Source organism: Loa loa (genome assembly GCF_000183805.2).
Source record: "Loa loa unplaced genomic scaffold supercont3.173, whole genome shotgun sequence".
NCBI classification, from domain to species: Eukaryota; Metazoa; Nematoda; class Chromadorea; order Rhabditida; family Onchocercidae; genus Loa; species Loa loa.
Genome location: NW_018108353.1, coordinates 79,294 through 99,135, shown reverse-complemented (window position 1 = coordinate 99,135; position 19,842 = coordinate 79,294). Strand labels below are relative to the sequence as shown.

The 19,842-nt window shown below is 33.6% G+C and overlaps 1 protein-coding gene across 1 annotated transcript; it reads left to right on the top strand.

Moving 5' to 3' along the window:
* Positions 1 to 4,611: 4,611 nt before the first annotated feature.
* LOAG_18012 (SNF2 family domain-containing protein) lies at positions 4,612 to 18,592 on the top strand (the record flags this gene model as incomplete). The annotated part of the gene is made up of 28 exons (XM_020450682.1): positions 4,612 to 4,758; positions 6,111 to 6,201; positions 6,349 to 6,419; positions 6,830 to 6,925; positions 7,122 to 7,328; positions 7,757 to 7,896; positions 8,032 to 8,101; positions 8,895 to 9,042; positions 9,217 to 9,406; positions 9,570 to 9,795; positions 10,353 to 10,643; positions 11,094 to 11,255; positions 11,743 to 11,880; positions 11,989 to 12,082; positions 12,310 to 12,393; positions 12,762 to 12,937; positions 13,190 to 13,417; positions 13,523 to 13,623; positions 13,898 to 14,131; positions 14,340 to 14,490; positions 14,873 to 14,946; positions 15,171 to 15,348; positions 15,612 to 15,800; positions 15,955 to 16,062; positions 16,768 to 16,882; positions 17,435 to 17,540; positions 17,719 to 17,806; positions 18,416 to 18,592. The coding sequence occupies 28 exons, from the start codon at positions 4,612 to 4,614 to the stop codon at positions 18,590 to 18,592; spliced, it is 4,080 nt and encodes a 1,359-aa protein (XP_020305612.1).
* Positions 18,593 to 19,842: the final 1,250 nt, after the last annotated feature.

Genomic DNA, 19,842 nt, shown 5'->3' with positions numbered 1-19,842 from the left:
TATGTGTGTGTGTGTGTGTGTGTGTGTGTGTGTGTGTATGGGTGTGCGTGTGTGGGTGTGTGTGTGTGTATGGGTGTGCGTGTGTGTGGGTGTGTGTGTAGCATAAACACCCCTTCCTCACACAATTTCTTCTTCTTTAGAATATACTATTGGATGGATTACGGTGATCTCCACGACATTTCCGCCATATCTTTAATTTGCACCACTGGGACGTACAGTTTTCACTCAGGCCATCCGGCTATCGGTTTGTGCTCAATTAGCTAAAAGGGGTGGTCTCAAATGACTGTCGTTTTCGCTACTTTTTCTCTTGCTATTATGCGAAAGAGATAAGCGATGAGAGGAAATATAAGAGGATCCATCTTTATGAGAGTGATGGATCAGACGGTCAAAGAAATGGGGTAGTGTAATTTTAAAGCGTGGAAAACTTATGGATCAGTAAGATGGTAGATCGAGAAATAAGCAAACGAAGAAGAGGAGGAAAAGATATGTAGTTTACACGAAAAGATATGTAATACATTATAACAGTCATGATGAGGATCTTCGGAAAGATACATGGAACACAAAAGATAACGAAGAGAATCAAACGAATTTCATCATTTCTCTTTATAGCTCTAAATTGTTAGACTTTAAATGGACTATTCTGTCATACTCAATAATAAGTTGCCGTAATTGTCGCAAGTGTCATAGCAATTCGTCAATTTAATGATTACACTATCGCTTAATAGAGATAGACAGAGAAATAAAGATGGACAGCAATGCTAGCATACTATTTCCACAATTTTTTGCTATCTGTACCTATAGCATATTGCACACTATTTCCATCGCCATTCTGAACAGTTAAATCAGGCTCAAGGTTTGGTTGATTAACTGAAGTTCAGTTGTCGAGTGGTGGTTGGCTATGACGAACCGGAATTCGTGGGATCCCGGAAATCGGAAAGCATAAGGCTAGAACCTTGATGAGTGAGTTAAGATTGGGTGGAAAAGTTGCAAGAAGGGACACTGAGAATTTCTTGATTTTTTTAAAACAAATTCAAATATCTTCTTCCTGTTCGATTTAAAATTACTTTAATATCATTTTCCAGCAAGTAATTCACAATGGCAAAAACCGGCAATATGCCGGATTAATGAGTGAAAGTGATATGTTGGAGGCAAAAACCGGTAATATGGATTAATGAGTGAAAATGATATGTTGGGAGCTATCTGTTTGTTCCCATTGCATTTAAAAATGCTTTCGTATTTTTTTTCCCTCTGAGTTATTTACTTAAATTTAATGAGCTTATTTGAATTTAAATCAAATTACTTTTGATTATCTGCACAGTCCAAAATTAAATCGGTTAGTTTTAAATTATTTCTGACAACGATTTTCGGCATTTTGTGATTTATTACTTCCTTGATCATGTATTGATTCCATCAATTTCCATTAATCAGTTCTAACCTCTCTCAAATTTTCAATTAATTCTAAGAGCAGTTTCCTTTTAGTTTTGCGTTAATTTTTGTTAGGTTGGAAATTCTGTTGCTTTTTTAGAGGGAAAATAATTCCAGATTTTTATCCGCTTTTGCCGCACCAAGTTAGTGGTTTTTAATTCGATTTTAAATTTCATTGCTAATTTCTTCATTTTTTTTCCATTCAGTTTTTAAATCAGCGACTAGCACTAGTTTCCCATTTGATTTCAGGTCAATTCCGGGAAAAATCTGGCTAGTACAGGATAATGGATTTCTGAAGAGACTTGCCTTCAATAGAACATGAGCGACAGTGACATTTATGGATTTTTAACTCGTCGTTTAGAAATTCATTTTTTTCACTGGTTTTCTTCCGTTAATTATGAGTGGAGGACTTAGTTACGAAAGTTAGTGAAATCATCATTATGTCTAGTGTATCATATAGTTGTGAATGTATTTTCTGAATCTTCTTTTTTCCTGCCTTAGGTTAACAAATGGTTCGAAACTAACTAAAGTAGCGGTAATCTTTGATTCTTGGCCCTTCTTTCATGGAAAGATTCTGAAAAAAATGGTATGTTCATTTGATCTCAGTTTGGTGATAATTCGATGCAGCACATCTTCTAGAAATGCATTGCTACCAGATCAGACATGAAAAGCACCTCATGATATAAGATGTGATTCACTTCGTTCAATACATCTGATTTTTTGTGTGACATTTCAGAACAAGCGAATCTATCAAAATCCAATGAATAATGTATAGATAATATTAAACGTGACCAGGGTTTCTATTTTTTTAATGCCATCGCATTCGAGAAGGATTAAACTTCAATCATGATTCACCTTCTAATTTCTGCAAATTATCTAGAAGAGACAAGTTTTATTTGTGAGTAAAGCAATACCCAGAAATGTGACCTAGAATCTTCCTAGTTCATCATTTTATGTCATCGTACACTGATAATCGATCACGCAGGTCAATTTTTAGATATGCCAAAGTTGACGTGAAATTTTTTTGGTGTTTTAGGTGTGTCTTGCTATGAGGAATCCGGAAAAATTGTGAAAACTTTACTCTGTTTTCTAGCGATTGAACATTATTTCTCAGCTGGTTATGAGTGCAGTAAATGGTTTCTCTGTCCTTCCGAATGGATTCGATAATTTGGTCAATTCCATCAATTTAATCAGTGCGACACTCACTGATAGTTTGGACCAATTAAATAAGGCTAGCCGATCTATCTGTATTTAATCATTTCCTAATTTTTTAAATCATTAACTTTTTTTGGAGAAGAAAAATGTATTAAATGTGATTAATATTCTTTTGATACCGTTTTATTCTCTTTTTTCTATTTTGAATCCAACATTTGGAATGGTTTTCGATAAAAATATGGCATACAAAAATTCCTATTGAGAAGATGTAGTAAGATCAAAATTTAATGATAAGCATATGGAATTTACTGTGTAGAGAATGAAAAATCGACTGATAATACCACTTTATAGAAATATTTGCTCCATTGACAATCTAGCTTCTAATTTTACTAGAGGATGGGTTTGAAAAGAAGGACGGCTGTTTGGTCTTGTTCATCATTTAGCCGTATTTAGCATGTTAATTGTGAACCATTAGATTGAAACCGTTGGGAGATTTTGGCCCAGGTTATTTCCAAGTAGTTCTTGTGTTGGATACATAGATATTCAGTTCTCTGTATAATCTCCCAAAATTCAGTCATTTCTAGAAATGGTAGAAATCTTCGATTTCCATTTATGATTTTCGTTTTTCACTTTTTTGCACGGCTTTATGTGTAACATTTCATATCTTATGTTTAATATTTAAATATTTGGTATCATTGTCGAAGTGGTTTACAATTGATTCATAGAAGCACAGTTCAGAATACTAGAGCTACGTTGATATATCCAGTGCAGATGATGGCGTAACTATTCGAACAAACACAGCGGATCTTAAACTTGATGACGCAACTATACTCGGATAGGGCTGAGCATAAACATCTCGGAAATGACTAACATTGTATATTGTTTCTTCAGCAATGTTAATATTATGCTCTTTTCTTTTTTTTTTTTTTTGAATTTCAATCTGTATATTTCATCTTGTCCTCAATTCATACTTCATGATTATTATTCACATGTTGTGATTATCAATAAAGCATTATTTTGTAACGTTTAGTTTAAACCTGATTATACTATTTCACGAATAACATCTTTTCTAGCTGATCATAAAAGTCTAATAGTTCAATTTTGCTGACAATTTTTTTATTTAACTCCTTTTTATTTTAATGAAGAAATTATAGATTCGTCAAACATTATTTACGTACGATACTGGGAATGATTCAGAAGATTACACGGTTGTTCTCCGGGAACATACAAAATCTTTTATTCAACAAATGGATGCAATTATAAAAACACTGGAAAATTCACGTAACGACGTAGCAAATAGTCATTTCAGCGATAACTGCAGCAGGTTTTTAATTTAGTTTATTTGATCAGAAGAAATTAAAATCTAACATTTCAAATATTTTTCTCATCTCTAAATTATTTACATTACAGTGCAAGTATGATATCAATCAGACATATAACTGAATAAAAAAATGAGAAGGATATGAAGTATAATGAATTGAAAAAATTCATTGAACTGAGAAAACCGAAGAAATAAAAAAGATATGCGTATAATGAACTGAGAAAAAGTTCATTTTTTCAATTCATTGCATTTCAGTCTTTGTCACTTAGTATCTTGTCATAAAAGAATAGGTCGATGGCCATGCATCATATGTGGTTACATTTTCGCAAGGAGACATGTTTTAACGAATAAAAAGGGATATCTAAAATGCTGTTTTCCGTACCTTTGTTTTTTTTTCCTTTTTTAAAGTTTTCCACCGTCTTTCCCAACCATATATCTCACGAACCTCCAATTTCGTTGTATTACAGCTAAGCACATTAGTGTTATATCATGCAGTATAAGGTTTTCTTTGTTTCTCTCTCTTTTAAATCCAGGGTAACCTTGGATGGCTGCCATAATTTGTATCAAAAATTGAAAAATCCTGAAAACAGGACGAAATCAGCTACAAATAGCTGGGACGTCACAGTACTGAATTTGAATAAAAAGAATGATCTGATAGATGTAGCGACGAAGTTGGCAAGTCAAATGATGAAAGTGATGAAAATACGATAATGGAGTGTGATGAGTTGCATAATGGCACTAGTGAGGAAACTGAAAGAGACATTGAAGATCTCGAAATTATGGAAGAAAATATTAGACAAAGCAAAGATAAATCAGGTAATTCAGAAATGCCGGGCGACGATGAAATAGTGGAATTGGTAAGGAATTCGAAAAATTTCCACTTTTCTTTTTGTTTTATTTCAACTCTTTTTGAAAAATATATGGATATCTTTTTCATTTTTATGAAAAAAATTTTGAATGTGAAGTTTTAATTTTCCATTTTCTAATAATTTTCAAAGTTTTAATGCCGTAAAATTCGATTGTTTTTGGACTAAACAATTTAGTAAGCAATTTGGTGAAAGCAAATAATTTAGTTAATTATTCAGACCACTACAGTATCCATGAATGATCCTTAGAGTAAAGCCTGTAAGAACCAAGTAAAACTAATGTGGTTATTTTTGATTATTTTTATCATGTAAAGAAGAGAAGCAAGAAACTTTAGTGCGCTGCTTGCAAGTTAATCCTTTACCAAAATTTGTTTAACTATAAGATGGACAACTAACACGAGATATTCCCTTACCTGAAGCTTTTATAGCGAGATATGTTCTCGGAAGCCTGAAGTTAGCAATGAAGATACATGGCTGAAATCACCTATGACAAGTCGATAAGTGCGTAAATTAGGGCTGGCACTCGTTAATCCTTTTATGACTAGGCTTTTGATGCATATTTATACCGCTAGTGAATAAGACACCTTATCAGATTGCTTCCTTAGATTTGCCAAAATTACTTATTATAGTTCAACTGATATTTTACATGTTGCACTGCGCCTCAATACATGCAATCGAGTTATGAAACTCGATGAGGATTTCGATCCGGTGAAGTAGTGCTTATCTGTACTTTTGTTTCATCTGCTTGCTCTTGTGTCGATGACATCCACCTACTTACCTTAACTTTTCAATCTTCTCTCTTCGCTTACTTGACCAATAAATTTTGATGGCATAATTGGTAACTGACCTGATAAAACCAGGCAAAAGCAATGTATATTTTTCCAATTTATATTGTATTCTAGTGAAAATTCTCAACCACAGTACTGGTTTATATTTGTTTTTTTATCAAAGCATTCAGATATTTGAGTTTTAAACCCAAATATCCTCGAAAGCTTATATAAATTAAAGAACACGTTTAAGCCTTTATCACTTTTACCAAATTTTAGAGGTCAACTGCCATGAAATTTTTTGACACACGCAACTAAATGGAAAACTGTCTCTTACCTGACAGTCTTTTTCTTTTTCAATTTTTTCTTTATCGTTTTTAAATTTATGCACTGCATATCTAATTGGATCATTGAAAAATAAATCTGAGAGTTGCAGTGATACTGTTGATCCATCAACTTATGATGAATTCGAATTTCCTGACAGTTTTAAATACCATCTCATTGTTGTCTAGAAATGTTGATTGGTTGAATTGCTTCTAAAGGGCTTCAACTGATAATGTGCAAGTATCATTGCAGAATTCTGATACCGCTGAGATTGTTGATCGGTGCGGTTTATCAAAATCTGCTTCTTTGCAGGGAAGCTCAGGAAGAGAAACCTGCGATGAAGGTTGGTTTATTATTTGTTTTGGTGATAGAAATTCATTCAAAGGTTTGTCCTGTTCATGAATTATTGAGAAAATGCTCACTTGTAGATTAGGGAATTATTTTGTCAGATTTCAAGCTAGATTTCGATATATTATTTTTCTATTTGCAGAAGGAAAAGACGTAACGGAAGAACATATTGATTTTATTGGTGCTGAAGATTTCACCGACGAAGATTTGAAAGTAAATTATGATGAAATTGAGTTAGATCAGAAAACTAGAATAAGCCATAAATATAAAGTAAAACTCCCTCAAAATGAATGATGAAAAGTCACACGAGGTTAATTGGTGACAACAAAGATGGCGCTATCATTTAACTCTCACCACTATGATCGCAGACACATACGTTATAGGGATAATAGATCGGAACTAAGAAAATTTAAGAAAAGATGGTTGCATACTGTAAAAGTGGTTACATGTACATGCTGACGTTATCGCATTTATACAACTTCTTAAGATTCCAGTGAAAATAATTATTGTGTTAGTGATAAGAAGTGAAATAAACAACTATATAATCACAAATGGGTCGGAGTGCGAATTCTATTGATTGAAACAGAATAAAATTCATAATGATATAAGCCGATTTGTTTTAGGTTTTAAAAGAATATGGTGTTTGTCCATCATATATCGAAGTGGTTCAATGTGATAACGATCCAGAGCTGAGGGAAGTGATGGATTCTTTGCAGAAGGTGTATTTGAACTTACATTTTAATTGAAGTTGTACGAAGCATCATAGAACTGGTAAGGTTGTTTTAAAAAAGGTAAGAAGGAGATAAGAGTTAGTGAACTTGGAAGTTTGATGTTTTCGGAGAAGTACTGACTTTATAGAAAAATAAACCTCAGTGTATTTCAGCCGTCACTATTTCGCTGTAATCTGTATTTCAGACTGCGTATGAGAAAGCGGATGAGGTGGTTAGTTCGGATGGATCAAATTCTGAAGCCGATTTCCTATTGAGGACTGGTACTATGTTACTCAGAAATAAAGAACAGAAGACAAGAAATTCCAAATCATACGCTCGAAACAGTTCCGCAAAGAGTGTTGTGGATGGGGACGTTCATGAATATGACTATGTTGAGACGGATCATAGTGGGGTACGTTTAGTCTTGCTGAAAAAATGAAGTACTGAGAATGTGTGCAAAAGCATCTTTATTATTCATAGCTCGAAATATTATTTGTTATTCCAATAAACCTTGCTTTCTTTTTTCCACCTGGTTAATAAGCCTATCACAAAAAGGTAATGATATTGAGTTCATCCAAATTTCGCTTTTTTGTGAAGTCCTTCCCTCTGTATACAATTTGAGGATGGAGTGCCTTTTAGATGAAGGAATATAAATACAGGCATTTGCTGGTACAAAAATAGAATAATCTATTTTTCAGTAATTCAATAATTCAATTACCTTGAAAATAGGTTATCTGTTATTGCTGTTGATATCGCAAATTGTTAAATTTTAACATCAGCCGTTAAAATTAGTTTGTTTATAGATACTTTGTTAATATTGCTGATCCCTTAATTTTTAAGGATGATGTGAAAGAGGTAAAGGAAAGCAAGGAAGATAAAGAAATGACACCTCGTTCTAAATCACAAATCAAACACAGCAAATTTTATGGTCGTGGCATAAGCACTGATGAACCGAAGCGCAACGCTACAAGTAAAAATAAGTAAGTGAAATCATTTATGTCGACTTTCTTCCTTCTAATAAATTTTTTAAGAAAAATCATTGGTTTTCCATGAAAAATTAGTGGGAATTTTTTTAATTTTCAATGAATTCAGTAAATGAAACTTTTGTATTTCAGAGTAGCGTGTAATTCAGATGCTGTCACTTGTGCTAAAGAGGAAGCTTCAAGTGATAACGTGCCGAAAATGGTTTGTTATTACTTTTTGGTGGCGGATAAGACACGCTACTGCTTTACTGAGAAGACTACTTATTTGACATTCCTGAAAGTAGAAAAAGTATTAGTCCAAGAAGGAGTAAGAAGATTGAACAAAAGATGCGAGGTTTTCCTTGTTATTCAGTTCAATCTCTTTAAAAAAAATTGAAATTGTAGGGGTGTTTCGCGGAAGTATTTGAGCTTTATTAAGAGGTTGGGAGAAATGGATTACCTACTATTTGTAAACGGTCTTTGACTAATACTTTTTCTATTTTCATGGATGTCAGATAAATAGTCTGATACGGCTAGCCTCATTACCTATTACACTACACTCAACTTGCTGGTATTTCCAACATTCCGCCAAGCAATGGTAAAGGTTCTGTGAAGTCTAAAATAGTGTACTATCTTTTCTTTCCTAATTCAGATATTTAAATGGATAGAATATATATTCAGATATTACACTATTCTGTTTTAATGATACCGTTAGAAAATCAGTGCCACAACTTCGATATTACCGATATGCAACTATCCTGAACCACATCAGCATATTGTTGCTTTTCAATTGCCATCTGCTGGGTAGGATGGAAATAGTAGTCTATATCGCTTGAAATTATTCGACCAACATAGGGTCATGTATATTGATCTGGAACCTCTTGTTTTTATGCTTACTGATACTTTAACATTATAAAAAGCAATGATATAACATTCTAGTTATGCTTCCTTAAAGGATTAGAGGTAATGAAGCATGGTATTTCAATATTTTTTCCTTTAGAATTGTCTTTTCTTAGAGTGGTAGTCTTAAAAAAGATCGTCTTCTAAGCAAGCGTGTGGTGCTGAGCGATAGCGAGATGGAATCAACCGATAGTGAAAAAGAAGAAAAAAGACCAGAAGAAATTATTAAAGATATCGAAGTGGATAAGAGAAAAAAAACAGAAAGTAAGGATTATTCACCAAGTATTACTTTCATCAGATGCCATTTTATGATAGAAAGGAAAATGGACCGATTTCTAAGTAATTCATTTTATCCATTTTCCTAGAAATTCTCTGATATTCACCATCATAATTTTGCAATTTGTCCTCGAACTATTAGCTAAAATTCGATGTTCTTAGTCATCTTGTTTCACAGGCGAAAACAAATACATTCTTCGGATTCGGAAACTTCCTTTAATACTATGGGATCGGATACTGATGATAGTATAATTGCTGAAGTAGTTGATACTAACAGTAATATTGAACTACCCAGTTCAAGTGATGAGAATGGCAGTAAAAAGTCGAAAAAATCGCGTAAAGGCAAAAACACGTGCGTAAAGTTTATCTGGTTTCTTATTCTTGAATATGTTGTAAGGAAATTGTCGAAAAAGTGCATAGGGAAAGTTCAAAATTCCGTATTTGGTTCTGAAAATTAATTTAATTTATGTGTTTGCTACTTAACTTATATTACGGGAAAATTTTGATATTTTTAGACCGAAGCGAAAGCGTATTCGCATTGATGATGATGATGGGGAAGATGAAGAGGAAGGAGATGATGACAATTCATCAGAAGATGAGGAAAATGAGATGAGCAAAAAATTGCCGAACAAAAGAGGCACTCGAAAAATTATGACTAAAGAGCGATTACAAAAGGATACAATCGACGCTGAATTTGCAGAAAAAGAACGAAGGAAACGTTTGGAAGCAAAACAGAAAGAGGTAGGATGTTTTTAACCCACTGATTTCGTCTGTTTGTATGATAAAACAAATTCTGTTGTAAATAGAAAACATATAGCCCGTTGATACTGATATGAAATTAAAAATGTAAATAAAATTGCAAGTATTGCATGCTTTCCGCCTAGCGTAAGTTCATAGTGTTTATAACCGAACTACATAGATGCTTTATGAGGCTTTATTTTTAATTCTTTTTTCAAGATTATTTTGTTATTTAAACACCCTTTGATTGTCTCTTAGCTTGAATTTCATATCATCGTTTTAGCTGAAGTTCAGCAATTTGTTCAGCGAGTTATTTACTAATTATTTCAGAAACTCTCTGAACAAAAGGGACTTTGAAAAAATTCTCGAAAAAATCTTCGTCATATTGAATTTTGTTAAACTATGTTTATTTATCACTTTTTTTTACTTTCTCATCTGATGAGAAATAATATGCAACAAAAATCTTATTCGGAGCCCTTAAGCAGAGATATTTATTATCAATTATTGACCAATTATTTTTATATTTAAATTGTCTAATGCTTAGAGTATTAATAATTCAGTTCAATGGAATCGAGCTGGCCGATGGACCAGACTTGGCGACTGCGCTGAGTTCTTCGTCACAGATCGCAAAACACCAGCGTTTAAAAAGCGTTGTCCTCGACCCTGATAAAAAAGGCAGTCCACCGTGTCCAGTATCCGTACATCCGTCATTGGTCGCATTCTTGAAGCCTCATCAAGCTAAGGGTATCCAGTTTTTGTATGACAGTTCCATCGAATCACTGGAGCGATTGGAGCAGGATGGCGGTGGCGGTATCCTTGCTCACTGCATGGGCTTGGGTAAAACATTACAGGTTATTATCATTTCTGTGATAAATTTACGATAGATGGTGATGATCAAAACATTAACATGGACCAAGTTTTAAAGAACTTTCGAAACATTTGGTTAATGTTTCATTTTTTAAATGTTTTAATCATATTGTTTTTCGAGAGCACATTTAGCAAAGTTTCATTTCATTATAGCTCATGTTTCCTAGGTTTTTCTTGTCACTAAGATCATTGTAACTATTTAACCATTCTGTGCAACTTTTGCTCGGCGTTAATTTAAGCCACAGAATTCAAGTACGTCTTCGAATTCCTCGAAAAAATTTTATAACATTATCAGTATAGTCACTCAGAGGGACTTATCCATTTGTTAAGATGGCAGTAAACATTGTACATGAAACATGCAGTCTCGCTTCGAATTTTCATCGTAAATATAATACGTTTTATTTAGATGGATGTTCTATTAAAAAGCATTTTAGGTAATCGCTTTCTTGCACACTGTAATGATGCACCCGAAGTTATGTGTTCACCTCAAACGTATCTTAATTATTGTGCCCAAAAATGTCGTATTAAATTGGTACAATGAATTCGAGAAATGGCTTGATAATGAAGATGTCGATAGAGATTTGGCCACGATTAATGTTATTGTTATTAGTTTTTAGAACCGATTTTCTCACTTTGGATTTAGAAAAATTTTGACAATTATAAAATCATCATTTTGTTCAGTTCTTGAGATCCAAATCTTGGTCGATATTCTAATTAAGTCAGTGAAGGCGAAAGAACTAGGTGACAATTGAAAAAAAGTGGAAATGAAGTGAAAAGACACAGGGCGATCACTTCTTCACACTTGTTAGTGACTCTGAGTCTGGTTTTTATTTTAGGCTTCCAATCTCGTTTAAAATTTAGAAGTTTCCATGTTTGTCTATTGTTTTTCCCCAACCTCTCCTTCAGTTGCAAGAATAAAACCAAATGATAACACGATGCACAGGGTACGGAAAAAAAGGAATTTTGTATCTTAGTTATTGTTTATATTTTAAAAATCAAATGCATATGCTTTGAAAATCTAGCACAAAGAATTTTGTACGATGACTGGATGCCATTTTTCCTAGCATAACCTTTTTATTTCAGATTATGGAATTAGATTCCTTGAAGGACTACACCAACAGACGGTTGGCGTTACAAAACTGGTTCGAAAATGACGAGCCATCAGTGATGATTATTGGTTATGACATGTTCAGAATCTTAACACAAGGCGATGATGATAAAGTAAGTACAGCAATCAATGTTGGGTATTTTTCAAAAAAAGTTTGAAAGGAGAGGTCTCAGTGGTTTATATGGATTCGGTACTGAATTCAGAGCGAAATGAATTTGCAGGGCAAGAAAAGAATTGATGGGATGAAGAAAACAACGAAGAATAAAAAGCTGGCCAAAATGCAACCGGATTTCCGGAAGTTCCTTCAGGACCCTGGTTAATGTTGTTTTTTGAGTGATAGCTCAGAGCTGAATCTATTATTGCCTTTCCAGATAATTTTTTGAATAACAGGATGTTTACCTGGTGCACTGTAATTGCGAGTGTACCAGTGATTTGTTACTGATTCATATTTTCATAGTTTGTCATATTTGAAACTTGAAAAATTCAGGCCCAGACTTGATTATTTGCGACGAAGCTCATAAATTGAAAAAATGACGATTCAGCTCTTGCAAAGACTATGTTAAAAATTCGTACGAAACGACGTTTGTGCTTGACCGGAACACCGCTTCAGAATAATCTTATGGAATGTAAGTTTGTCGAAGTTTTATTTAAACTAATATTTTTGAGTGTACTTTTTGCAATTTTTGCCACAGTTCAGGAAACATATGGCTAAAATTCTTACGTTACTCTCCTCTCACGGATCATATCCCATCCAGCAAAAAAACGATGTGATGAAGTTAAATCACACGATATAAATTTGAGAGCAAATAGTTTTGAATGTTGTGAGTTAATAGTTAAGTGTCAAGCTTCATTTTACATTTCATCATATACCTGAACTGGAATCAATTTTTTTTTTATCTCTAACAAGATCTAATGCTATCCTAAATTAGTTGTAATATAGAAAACTTAGCTTAATAGTGCAGTTTGATGGAGCGATATTGAATTATATTTATAGATCATTGCATGGTAAATTTTGTCAAACCAGGCTTACTGGGTACCAAAACAGAATTTGCAAATCGTTTTGTAAATATCATTAATCGTGGAAGAACTAAAGATGCAACACCAGCAGAAGTTCGTCATATGAAGAAACGCTGTCACGTTCTATATGAACATCTCAAAAATGTTGTTGATGTAAGTTTACCCAAATGTTATATGTTTTATTGTGACTTTGCTGTGAAAGCATGATTGCGTTTCAGGTCCTGCTACTTCCACATACTGATATCACGGTTTATAAAACTGAATTGGTTGATAAGGTCTGAAGATTAGATGACTAGATTATAACATATTACCACAGTTCATGATTTCTCAAAACGACCGGAAGTATTAAAATAAACATTTAACTAATAAATGTCAAAGTTACTATATGTACTTTCGTATTTCTAGCGTAAGGATTACCGAGTGTTGACAGAAGCTATTCCCCCGAAACAAGAATACGTAGTGAACGTTCGTTTGACGCCTCGTCAGATATCATTGTATCGTACATTTCTTGACGGTATAGGTCCAGAAGGTATCCTGTTAAGCAGGCGACTCCTTCCCGATTATCATGTGCTGTCACGTATTTGGACTCATCCATATCAACTTATTGCTCATCAAATTGAACTTGAGAAGAAGGTACTTTTTTAATTTTGATATGAATTTTGAAAATGAATACCTTGACTTTCGTTGAATGTTTCTACCGTTTTTATAACATTTATCCACAGAAATTATTATTTATAGCGTCTTTGGGAGGATGATAGGGATGAAATGGCGGATTTCATTAATGATGATGGAAGCGAAACATCATCAGAAGTTGATTCGGACGATGACGTTATTCCTTTGTGAGTTTCTACTGTAAAGGTAATAAGAGAGTGAAAAGTGTAATTTTTCTTTAAGGACGTCTTTTATCCTTCCTCTTCTTTTCAAACTCCTTTCCTTGAAGAATGTTCTGGGAAGAAAAGTTTGTTTTCTTTTTTTTTTAAAGCGAATTGCGAATACGGAAAAACCTATTTTCATTCCTTTGAAAAGCAAACAATTCTTTAGAATAAGTCAAGTGCGATATTAGTCTCTTATTTCTGAACTTTCTTTCAATATAATTACAAAATATTTCCGCAGAGATAACAATGATCAGCCTGAAACAAGCAATAGACCAGTGGTACCAGCACGGAAGTCACGCCGACTGGCGGGTGAAGATGCAGAGGAAGGGAAAGAAATTATGCCAGAATATGAAGAATGGTTCACCAAAACGGGTTTAGTCACGGAAGCAGATCGAAACGATTTTTCACTTAGTAATAAACTCATGCTGCTAGTTGAAATTATCAAAAAAAGTGAAGAAATTGGGGATAAACTGTAAGTTTTTTTAATCTTTACACAGTGAAGTTAAAGTACAGTTCTGTTCTGGTAATACCAGTCTCACAGGAGAGTTGTTTCGGTATGTTATGATGTACTGAAATTTTTCCTGCTCTGTCTTCAATAGTTTGGCCGTTCTGTTTTTGATACTAGAAATATTTCTGCAAATCTTTTTGGTTTGATTTTTATTTTATGCTATTATGTTTAGATTGGTATTCTCACAAAGTATCGAATCAATTTCGTTGATTAAACGAATGTTGCAATATATGGATGAGAATGATGCGTGGTTTACAGATGGCCATGAAGCAATGAAAGCAGCAAAGGAAAGTTGGGGTTGGAGAGAAGGGCGCGATTATATGGTTTGTAATCTTTGAAAAATTGTAATTCGTAACTGGTTTGTTTGACATTGGATATGGTTTTGTTGCGTCAGTAGCTCAGTTATCATTGAATGCAACGCATCTATCGATAACAATGTTACTAAACGGTCAATGGTTCTAGTCGTCACTGCTTCATTCTCTGTTAGTGAAGCAGATGGTACATTGCCAGTGATTAGAGCAGCATATGTTTCTGTTCTGCTTGACATCTTGACGAGTATATTTTACGTGTGCTGACATTAACTGATCTTTGTACCATTTTATGAGCACTTTTTTCCATTGTCATACGCCGAGTCTCACAGAATTTTCATGTAAATTGCACTTATCCGATTTCCATCTAATCTATAAATAATCCTTAAATATTTAGGTGATCGATGGACAAGTACAAACCAGTAAACGGCACGAAATACAAACAAAATTTAATGACCCAAACAATTTGCGGTATATTGAAACGATTTTTAATGCATATATGAGAGGAATTTCTTTTTTGAATATTAATTGAAATATCAGTTTTCACTCTTCTTGACTGTCGTAATGAACACCATTGGAAAGTCTTATTCAATGATTAAATAGTAGAATCCTGATTCAAATTGTCTTTCTACATAATTTTACATTTACCACGAACCTTAATAAATTCTTAAATTCTAACTCCCAATTTTTTGTAGTGCCCGTTTGATGCTTATTTCTACACGTGCTGGTTCACTGGGAACCAATATGGTTGCTGCAAATCGAGTTGTTATTTTTGACGCCTGCTGGAATCCATCACATGACACACAGTCTTTATTTCGTGTATACAGATTTGGGCAAACAAAACCCGTATACATTTATCGGTTCATTGCTCAGGTAACTGTTGCTTTCAAGTTCTTTTTTGAGCGAAGCATTATTTTGCTGCTGAATTTTCAAGCTCATTCCTTTATTTTCAAAAATCACCAAGATTTCAAATATTTGGAAATTGAAACCCTTAAACCCTTCCTCTCATACTATTCTTTAGAAATAGCATATCGTCTTGCCTCTACATGTATGATCTCTTTGTATCTGTTCCTGGAAATTTCAAATCCAGTTTCATTATCCAATGAAATATCTGTTTTCTTTTTTTTTTTTTTCAGGGAACAATGGAAGAACGAATTTACAAACGTCAGGTTACTAAAGAGTCAACATCGATGCGTGTTGTGGATGAGGCACAAATTGAGCGGCATTTTGCTGGTCATGACTTACTGGAATTATACAAGTTTGATCCGGATGAATTGGACGATACGCAAAATGTACCAAAAAGGCCGTTGATGGCACCGCCAAAAGTATGATTTTCCAAGACAAAATGAATAATTTCTTAGGTTTAGGTCATGAGAATATTTTATGAGGATAGAGAATCTTTCGCATTCTTCAGAGCGACGTACTGTTTTTTGTTTTGATCAGGAATTTGGTAGAAAATTAATTTTTATGTATGCTTAGGATCGCTTATTAGCGGATATCATTTTGTCGCACGGTGACTGCATTGTGAATTACATTCAGCATGATTCATTATTCAAGAACTTGGAAGAAGAAAAACTTACTGACCAGGTGAATTTATTATTTGCTCAAAATTATAAAACTCCAAAAGGAAAAACTTTTATTTCTTGTGCGTTTGATCATGACCTTTTTGTTCAAATCATAGATTTGAGAAACATATTCTTAATTTATCTTTGCTTTATTTTTTTAAATTGCTTTTTTATGCAGTTTTTTTGACTCAAAATGAGTAATTTACGTAATTTATCAAATATTTTAGATCTGAACTGGTTAGTCATACTGTTCAGGTAAAACCTAAGAGTTTGTAAAATATTTTTCTCCTAGATCAGCTATACAACTGAGGAAGAGTTAAAAGAAAAATGAAAGAAAAAGGGGGAACTGTTATCAGCCTACATGTGATCCCCTTCATAACCGCTCAGACCTTATCAGTGGCTTTAGACGAATGCAATGTTTTTTATCTAGGTAGTAATTACACCCCCATCCTTTTTTCAAAATCTTAATACTTCCCCACATCTTTTAGTTATTTTTGCTTTATCTTTAGCCATCTTCCCATTATTTAATTTGTAAATCCACTTAATAATCTCTGTTGTAATGATTGTTGTGACGTCAGTCTGAAACACAATCCTTTCATCTATTTAGATAGCTTTCTTATGTGGGATATTCTAATAACAACAATTATCTTCTCACTCGAAGGTTCAATTTCTTAAAAACATTTTGAAAAATTGTTGCAAGTGATAAGTTCGAATGAAAGCATTTCAGGAATGTAAAGAAGCTTGGGAAGATTACGAACGAGAGAAAGTAAATCCAAGCAGAGGAGTATATGGTAATTTCATGGAACAAATACGAACGGACATGGTTTTGTTGCGTGAACAAGGTTAGATGCTAAGGAAAAATGAAATTTATAGCACATTGGCTATAAATCCTATCTATTCAAATATTGGATTTAACTTGCTATTAGGCAGATTGATTAACACTACCTGGACTTTGATGATAGTATTAGTGTTGTAACGGCAAGAATAATCTGTTATTGTTATCAAATGCTGCTTTCTGAAATGTTCCATCATATTCGCTAAAGAAAATTTTTTTCCACTTATCACCAACCATTTATCTTCACCGCCTAAATTTAGATGACAGAGGAAAGTAGTGACAATATAACAACCTTGCCGTTTTTACCGATGCTTCATTTCCTGCTACAATAGTTTCAAGAGTATTTGCATTTGTCTCGTTGTTTGTCATTTTTTTACCCCATGGTTAAAGCAGCTACTCTTTTCCATTGTACTTTTGTACAGACATTTCCATTTAGTTCATTTTAGTCTTGTGTAGGAGAGTAAATACATAATAGAGCCTCCTTCAGATTGATGTTGCTGATAACTGAAATGTTCCTTAATTGAGGCCTTAATTATCTCAGCCAGAATGTTTATTTCAGCCAGTGAATCTTTGCAACCAATTTTTGCTGATCCAGTATATATGGCAGCGTTTCAGCTGAGAGCTATGGATAGTGATACAGCTCAGAAAGTCACTTTCATTAAGAGGTTTTGTCTTTTTTTGTGTCTTTCACAATTTAGATTGTATCTATAACTTAAGTTTTTTGTATCTTGTACTGCATGTAATGATTTCATTTTCACTTAAATATTTAACGTAGATAATCTTATTTAATTATGTTGCTCGATTTATCAATTAAAACTCGATAACTGGCAGTGAAAGTTTTAGAAGTTTGGATGCATTATTGCCAAAGATTCCAGCACGCTTGCGTAGTGGAGTGAACGAATTTACGACTTATTTTTTGGCCTTGATAAACGTTAGTTCATTTGCAGTTCATGATAAAGAGCCAAAAAGTGCCCATAGCAGTTGCATTCATCTTAAGGGAAATAACGTTCGTGGTGATAGTTACTGAAAATTTGTCTGCTTTTTAAAATTACAATAATTGCTGGAATGTGAGCTCTGACGACGGACATACATTACTGGGTCTATTAGTAAAGGATAAGAAAGAACATGACCGTTTCTGTTCAGATCTCAAGGTGATGGCGTGTTTACTTTGTAAAAATGAAAATATTGATTGAGAAAAGCTAAAGAGGAGAAGGCAAGGCTTGATATAATCTGGAGTGCATTGATTTCTCCGCAGTATTGTAAGTAGCGGATGAAGGATCAAGTAGTTTGGTAATATACCCATTTTCCCTTATAATAAACAAACTGAAATGGGAAATAGTGTGACATGAAACAATGGTGTCAGTATAGGTACCATGCTATGTCGAATGTTTCTTTTTTTGAACTATAAATTTTGAAGATTTCTCTCACTAAATACAGAGGCTCTGATTTCCTTCCTGAAAATACGGTTTGTCTTATTTTTAGTTATTCTTTCATTCTTTTTTCAACCTAAATATTGGTGATTGTCGGATTGTTATTACAGGAAGGAGTGAAAACAGCCGAAAGCGGACCTTGGTTATACAATAAAACAGTTAGCGTTTTTCGAACAGTTGTTTCAATTGTAAAAAACGAGCCGCAATGTATACCTGTACTTCAGTATCTTTATCGTACTGCACCACAAATATTTGATCCAAATGAACCTAATGCTCTTTATATGTAATTTATTATTGCTTGCAGATCTCTTGTTTTGCAGAAGCCTATGCCATTCCTCCTTTTTGTTGAAATTTGTACGTATTTTACTACATTTTGATCAGAATACCTATATTATACACGCCATTTTCTGTCAACCCGGAACTTATTCCATGTCGGTCCTGCATATGGCCAAAATTAGGAAGAAATGAAGAGGGAGAAAAGAATTTCCATTCCATCCTTTCAAAATAGTATGTTTCACAAGGCGATGAGAAATCTGGCATAAGAGGCGCGTTTGAGATGATATACAACATCGTTAAACATCGAGATCTCTATAATTATTTAGATCACTTCCTGTTTGCATTGATTATATGAATCTCTTTGTTGAACTACTCCATTGAATCCGTACGGTAATTGATGGCCTTGTTAGATGGATATCTCCACGGTAGTGGATTTCAGCATTTAAGGAGGTCATTTTAGGACTTCACTGTGATAATTGCTGAGCAGGTAATCGCATTGTTGTCGGACAAGTAAGTCCTTGGCGGTTCCTTATCGCTTATCATTTTTATAATCCTTTCTGCGAAGCAAATAGATATTTCTTGGCGGTGTGGAGTACATATATACTGATAGTTATGCAGATAAGTATTCTTGTCGGTTTACCTTTTTGGATTCGTTTTTGTTGAACAAATGAAATTCCTATGGATAGCCTTTACTATTTTAAAATATGATAAGAAAAACTTGACTAATATATTTTTTATATTCCTGTGTTTGAATGCATATATCTTCAACAAAGCATTCAGTAATGTTTTGTTTGTTTTCCTAACAAATATTTCATTTTCACTGAAAAGAAGTACAAAAGGAGGTAAAATAAAGAATGGCATATCATTTCACAGCATTTTATATTCTTTTACAATCGAAATGTATCCGAACAATGATATCAAATCGAAACTTTCGAAAGTTACACTTCATCAACAGAACATTTCAAGCAACTACATCTTCGTCAGTTTTTCGCCGAAATTAAAAAAAAGTGGATAAATGATTCTTCAGAAGTAAGATCACAGAGGGAAAACAGATGATGAAGTGTATTTCGTATGATACAGTATTTGGGAAATAGACGGGATTTCCATATACATTATTAGGATGCTGGTGAACTGATTAAAACAAGTGGTGATTGTTTGGTGGAGATTCCATCAAATTTTTGTAGAAAAAATGATTGAATGAATATTCCCGTTTGGAAATAATTTGAAGATTTTATTTTTTTAAATGTTTGAAAATATGGAT